The sequence below is a fragment of the Hydra vulgaris genome, chromosome 02 (genome assembly GCF_038396675.1).
Source record: "Hydra vulgaris chromosome 02, alternate assembly HydraT2T_AEP".
Lineage (NCBI taxonomy): Eukaryota > Metazoa > Cnidaria > Hydrozoa > Anthoathecata > Hydridae > Hydra > Hydra vulgaris.
Genome location: NC_088921.1, coordinates 72,934,130 through 72,941,617, shown reverse-complemented (window position 1 = coordinate 72,941,617; position 7,488 = coordinate 72,934,130). Strand labels below are relative to the sequence as shown.

The following is a 7,488-nucleotide window of genomic DNA, read 5'->3' as shown; positions in this document are numbered from 1 at the left end:
TTTTTATTTTATTCTTTAATGGTGCTCACATTCCATTGGCGAATCAACAAAGAGATTAGAAAAGCAGAATAAAAACATAATCCTGGTTCAAACAAAATACTATAATCTAAAAACATTTTTCTTTTTTGTTCACATGAGAGTTTAGTATAAGGTTGACCTTTTAGCGAATTTTGCCATTGTGTTATAAAATGATAAAATGAGGTCTGTACCATTCACCAAACCATTCGTCTACATCAATTTCTTTGCTCCTTTTTCGTTGATTTTTATATGAAATTGATTTTTTATTTTTTTCGTAATATGATTTCTTTTCTTTGCTACTCTTTTGTTGTTTTTTTAACAAAAGTATTTTTTTATTTTTTTCGTAATATGCTTTGTTGCGTTTTTTCTTTTTTTGAATTTCTTCATCTGTCATGGTCATTTTTCTTTTAAAACCTGACAATTCAAAATCTCGTAATTTCATCATTAATCTTTCTGTTAAATTGGTAGAGTTTTAATTTTAATATTACGTAATTGTATTATCTTCCATCCGCTATCGTTTTCTAAAACATTAAAAACAGCTCGTACATTGGCATCTTGAATAAAACGTTAATTAGTCGGTCCTTCTAAAGGTTTTATAAAATAAACAGGCGAATTGTAACAACGTTTCATTTTTTTACAATAGCCATTTTCAATAGATTTGCAACACAAAATAACAATATTATAACCAATTAAGAAATTTTGAAACAAGTCAGCAAAATGAATACTGTTTTTCATTTGTGTTTCAAACCCTTCCATTGTTTTTTGTTCTTCGTGATAAACAATTTCATCAGGACTTTGAGTTTCAGAATAAAGTTGTGATTCTTCCACAATATCTTCATCTTTATAATCATCTTTGATGTAAAAAAAATGTTCAGGTATATAGTGTTAATACTAAATTTAGTTTCCTCAGTTTGATATTCAAATTTCATTTTTTATCTAAAAAAAATTTCATGTATTTTTTATAAAACTCCAAAACATCAGAATCAACAGTGATACTTTTAAATTTTTCGTCAGGTAACCCTAACCCTAACCCTAACCCTGACGGATTACTTTTTCGTAATTCTATTTTATTATCAAAAATTATAAAAATATCATTAATGTTACAAACTCGTGATAAAGAAACATAATAAAGACTAATAATAAAAGCCTTTGAATTAAATTGAACAACGGCTTTATTCATTGTACTTCCTTGAGCTTTATGAACAGTAAAAGAAAAAGCTAATTTTAAAGGTAAACCAAATCTTGAGCCTACAACAGCATGAGAGCAATCTAAAATCTCTTCTTTGACACATTCAATTTTGACTTCTTTTTTGTTCATATTAACCCAAACTGCATTATTTTCTATTAAAAAGACTGTACCAATAGTACCATTGCACAAACCTTCTTCCACATTAATATTTGTTACAAGCATAAAAATAGCACCTATTTTAAGATAAACAGCTGTTGGAATCTGAAACGAACATTGTATGTTTTGATTTTTAATAACATCTTTAGCATAAAACCAATACCCTTCTTGTTTTATAGTCTCCATTTTATTATTATTATAAACATCGACTTCCATATTTCTAAAAAATAATCTTGTATATTTAGTGTTTAAATTTTCATCTTTTTCAAAACAACGCGTCATAAAATAATCAATAGTTTGGTCTGAAACTTGTCCAAAACGTATTTTATTTAAAGCTCCAAAAAATTGCGCATCTTCTTTTTGTCTAAAGCATTCAGTTAAAACCAAAACTTCCGTCATGTATTGTTGCCATATTTTAGATTTAAAAACAAATTCCATATTTTAGATTTAAAAACAAATTCTCCAGTGACAGGTGGTAATTGAAAAAAATCACCACAAGCAATAACTTGTATACCACCAAATAACTCATCTTAACATTGTTTCATTTCACAAGCAATTAAATGTAATAAATCAAATGTTTGAGCATTGATCATTGAAATTTCATCAATAATTAAACCATCAGTTTCTAACCACATTTTTTTAATGTCTGGATGCATGTGACGTTTATAATAATCTAAACTTTTAACACCAGTTCTAAACCAGCAAAAGCATGTATAGTGACACCAGTTAACAAATGAGCTGCTTTTCCTGTACTCGCAGTAATATGTATTGTTTTATAAATTTGTATACTTGAGCAATTTCTTTGACAATATAATTTTTTCCACAACCAGCACCACCAGTAATAAAAAAATTGATTCCATCATCAAGCCATTGAAGCGCTTTTTGTTGTTGCAAAGATAACATTTTATTATTTACTAAAAAAAAATATTACAAAACATTTTTTTATTCTGAATAAAAGTACATGTAAGTACACTTGATAAAAAATATCAAAAAAATAAGTTTAAAATCGAAGTTTATTCGTAGTTTAAACAAAAAGTCACTATCATTCTCATTCAACAAAAATTTCAAAGATAATTTTTTATTGTTTAAAGTTTCATTTTCTACATAATATTTTTGATTATTTTCCTCAACCAAAGAATTCATATTTAATATTTTCACCAACATTTTTTTATTTTAATTTATAGTATTCATCTAAAAAAAATAAATTTATTTTGAATATAAATACATAATAGCATATTTTACAAAAAACATCATAAAAATAATGTTCTGGTCGACAATTTTTTCCACTTTAGATGATAAATCGTCTTGTTCATTAACAATCGACAAAAACTTTATAGCCATCATTTCATCTTCTGTTAATAGGTTTTTTTGTTCACTTAATAACTTGAGCATTTTTTTATTATCATTTTTTCTTATTTTATTCATCTAAAAAACAATTACATATAATACACTTGATCAAAACATTTTTCACAATATATAAAAAAAAAAATTTTTGAACGTAAAATCTAACTTTGTTGCTGCTTTAAGAAAAATAAGATACTGAGACAAAGACAACAGAAAACTCATTATCTGTTATCATTATCTCAGTATCTTTATTTTATTCATCTAAAAAAAATTGACATTTTTTAATTCAAAAAACATTTATCACTCTGACTGAAATAGATAAAGTAAAAATTAAATATGTTTTTATTATATAAAAAGTATTAACATGTCCATATATAAAAAATGTTTATATTTCCTTTCTTAATCATTAAATTCTGAATGTATAATCGCTTTTTTGTTTATTTGACATTTGAAACACAAATTGTTATTTTGACATGAACATAGATCCCAAACAAAGAATTTCGCTTTCATTATATTTCCTAGTCTTTTTTAGCAAAACTTCTGACAAACCAATTTTTTTAGCTGGGTTAGGGTCAGGGTGAGGGTTAGAGTTAGGGTTGTGCACACATTTCACGTTTTTTACAAATAAAATGGAGTAATGTTTCCATAAGGCCTATTTTTTTCGCAACTTTCTCACATATTTCTGAATCATGTTGAGTTAAACCATATCCTGAAAACGCTATTGCTGATAAACATTGTAATAAAATTTCCTTTTCAATTGCTAAGGTTTTTTCTTCTGAATAACTGATAACTCGAAATTCTTCTGGTTTAATTTGACGAACTTCTTTTACAAAATCATCAAATTCTTCTTAAGACATTTCTTTACGAATAAAATCTTCCAAACAGCCCCATTTTTCTAAATCATTACGAACATTATTGTAAATATCACTTCCCGCGAGTTCAAAGAGAAGAGGTGCAAGATCTATGTTCACAATTTTATCATTAACGATACCAAAATTTCCATCTTCATTTTTAACAATTTCACCTTCATAAAATGAATTTTCAAACAATTTCACCTTCATAAAAACCTAAAAAAAAATAATTTGAAAATATTTATTTATAATAAAGTATAATTTTTAAATATTTCAAGTACATTTTCTTTAATATTTTCTTCGTGAATATAACGATGAATGTAGTCATAAGTTTCTTTACAATATTCACAAACACTAAAACCAGTACAATTTTCTTTTGGACAAGATTCAGCTTCTTCCAGTAACCTTCGTATCGTTTGACTTTCATCATAAATACCAGCTGATATTAATAAAAGTTGATTGATTAATTTTTCAACTTGATTTTCGAAAGACATTTTTTATTATGTAATCTAAAAAAATACAATAAAAAATAAAAAAAATGAATTATAAAATTTTTTTCTTTGGTTCGTTCATCGCATAAACAATTTTAGCCTTTTGACAATTGGCACATAGTTCTATATATCGAAATGTAGTTACTACAGGTGTCATAAAACTATTGGTTGCTCGTACTGTTATTTTTACCATTTTTTTATTATGTAATTTAAAAAAAAATTAAAAATACAATTTATCATCATTACAATAAAAAAAATTATAAGAAGAAGAGTCGGTGCCGTCAAGAAGTTTGTTTACATTATTTATTAATGTTTTAAGTTCAGAAAACACGTCAGTTATTTCTTTAATACGTTTTTGACATTCCGAACCAAGAGTTTCACATTCTAAATAATCACCAGCTGAAAGTTCTTCTTTTGTACCTGTTTCATTTTCCATTTTTTATTATGTAATCCAAAAAAAAATCCTAAAAATTTAATCTAAACAAAAAGTACTCAAATATTCCATCGTTTTTAAAAATGATCGTTGTAATTCTTTACGAAAACGTATTGTTTTTTTCAGTCTTATTTTCAAAATAAAAATAATTCATTATTTCTTTGCAAAATTCAGGAACATTTTTTTCAATATACTCAAACATAGCCACTTCTCTTTCTTTTTGTTTTTCTTTCTATTCTGCTATTTCTCTATTAAGCCATTCAATATTTTCTCAATTTGTAGTAAATAATTTGTACATGGCTTGCATATACACTTGTGAAGTTTTTAATCTGTCTTTAAAATAATCTTTCTCAGCATCTTCTCGTATTAATTTATTCATTTCATCCATAGCTTCTTTTAATCTGTTGACGTGAAACTATTTAATAAAATGTTTAGCATCTTCACGATATTTAACTTAATATTTGATCATTTTATATTCAAAAGCAATATCTGAATTCAATTTATTCAACTTTCTGTTCCTCTTTTTCTTTTGTTACTGTAAACTGATTATCTTCAATCGCAAGATTGCAAATAACAACCATATGATTTATCAATTCTATTAAAAAATTACGTAGATTTAGATAATTTTTCATCAGCTTGTTATTTTTATTTATAATTTCTGTTATTTTTTCAAACTCTCCCAATACTCCATCTAGATAATCATCTTTGGTTAAAAATTCTTCAATATTAACAAAATAAAAATAAAAAACAGGTGATAGTTCTTCCAAAATCTTCCACAATTCCTGTTCAGAATGATGTGGCTTAAAATATTTGCTAATCCATTAAATACGATCTTCAGACCAATTTTCATTATTCCTTTTTTAATTAGTTGTCTAAAAAAATTACAATAAAAAAATTAAATAAACAAAACACTATCATGAAAATTAATGTTTTATTAGTTAATCTAAAAAAAATTAAACAGATAAATGATTAAAATCATATTCTAAATTGTGAGTACATTCAATGTGTTTATAACTAAAAGATAACAATTCTAAAAAGTTTTTTGAAATCATTTTTACATTATTTAAATAATTAAAAAAAAAACTGTTTTTTTCCATTTCATTCATACCCTCTTTTGAAATTAAGTCTAGTGAATCTGTAAATATTTTTTCTGTTTCACGACAAACAAGCTCAATTTGAGAAAAAAATATACAAATAAGATTCTAGTAAATTTAATGAAATACTTTCAATAGTTTGATAAAAAATCATTTTCATATTATTCAAATTATCAAGTGCTTCATTAAGTAAAATAAGTTGATGATTTTGTACATATGCCATTATGCTTTCTAATCGCCTATGTTGTTCACAATCTAGTTTTTTAATATCTTGCCAAGTAAATAGGATTTGATTTTCTTCTTGCTTTAGTTTGAAAATAGTATTCCAAGGATGTTCGTCTTAATTCATTTTTTATTAATTTTTTCTAAAAAAATTACAAAATCATTTATACCTTTTTTTTAAAAAATACCTTATTAAATACCTTATATTAAAAAATTACCTAATTTTACATTTGATATACAAATTATTTTCAATTAAATAATCATTAATGTCAGCTTTTTTTATAAAATTGCAATATCCATAACCACAAATTTCTCCATCTTTGGCTGGTCGTTGAAAAGAAACATTATTCTCAGTAATAAAACTTTTTTTCATTTGTTTACCATTAGGTCCACACAGTTTAAAAGTAATAACACGATTTATAAAAGGCCATTTTAAAATGGTATCATAAGGTGAGGATCTCATTATTATATACAAACCAATTTCTTCTTCCTTATGGTTATCGCATTTCATATTGATATTTATTTTCATTAAAAATTGATAATTTTTATAATAAAATGGCACACTATAATAAACTTTGCTTTCATTTTTTAGTTGCTCTTTAAAATTTTCAAAAATCCATATCTTGCTGCCATGACCATTATTATTGTGCATTCCTTCTAAAATGGATACTCGAAAATTGTTAGTATAAATGGTAAATGAAGGTCTATCAGCCATAATTTTTTTTTACTAATCTAAAAAAATAAAAAAAATTTATAAAAAACTATTACAAAAATTTTATTTTTCAGTGGAACCAAAACCACCCTTTCTTTCTTCATCTTTAATCATTGTCATTTTCACTTCACGACAACAACATCCCTCGATTTCTACTACATTTTATAAAGCTTTATAATGATTTCACAAATCCCATTTGAGCAACAGCATCTCCACGTTTAATAATATAATCTTCTTTTGAATGATTCATCAATATGACTTTAGTTTCATCTTTATAATCAGCGTCTATTATTCCTGGAGAATTTAACACAACAACACCATATTTAAGAGCCATACCTGATTTTGAGTATATGTGTCCTACTAAATCTGAATTTATTAAATCAATATACACTCAAGTGCTTACTAAAATACGTTGTTGTGGTTGAAGTATATAATCCTTTGTGCTTCTCAAATCAAAACAAGCGCTCTTTTTTGTTTCATAAAAAGTCCATTCATGAGTATCTTTTATTTCAATCCTTTTAATCTCTTTTGATTCATAAAAAGACCATGGATAGCTTTGCTACGAGCATCTCTCATTTTATTCATCTAAAAAATTTTAAATACATACATTGTGTTTTTGTTTTAAAGAATAAACTACATGTTTTCTTTTTTCCTTATGAGAAACAATAGAATTTTTACAAAAACTTAATTTACAAAAAACACAATTAAAACAAAACAAATATATTTTTTCACAAAGTTCACAGTGTCCAAACCAATAATAATAAATTTCAAACTGTTTTAAATCCTTTTTGTTTAATGGTCTATTAAAAAGTTCATTAATATAGGGCAAAAAAGGCACACTCGTATTAATTTCAGTATTTATCCACATATTTAAAAATAAATCTTCTATTTTTTTTACTTTTAATTTTCTATCGTAATCTTCTACAACTGAAGATTTTTCTATTCGAACACTACCATCAAAATATTGGTATTTTAATT

General features: G+C 25.0%; 1 protein-coding gene across 1 annotated transcript; it reads right to left on the bottom strand.

Annotated features, from left to right (window-relative positions):
* Window positions 1-585: 585 nt before the first annotated feature.
* LOC136076308 (ATP-dependent DNA helicase PIF1-like) lies at window positions 586-1,762 on the bottom strand. The gene is made up of 2 exons (XM_065789784.1): window positions 1,015-1,762; window positions 586-869 (listed from the first exon to the last, which is right to left on the bottom strand). Exons 1-2 carry the CDS (start codon window positions 1,760-1,762, stop codon window positions 586-588), a joined length of 1,032 nt encoding a protein of 343 aa, XP_065645856.1.
* Between the last annotated feature and the right edge of the window lie 5,726 nt (window positions 1,763-7,488).

Excerpts from the sequence above, each read along its gene's own strand:
- LOC136076308 (XM_065789784.1), bottom strand. The coding sequence starts at position 1,762 with ATGACGGAAGTTTTGGTTTTAACTGAATGCTTTAGACAAAAAGAAGAT. Across the intron at positions 870-1,014 it reads ACCTGACGAAAAATTTAAAA|ATGATTATAAAGATGAAGAT; the intron begins GTATCACTGTTG and ends TTTACATCAAAG.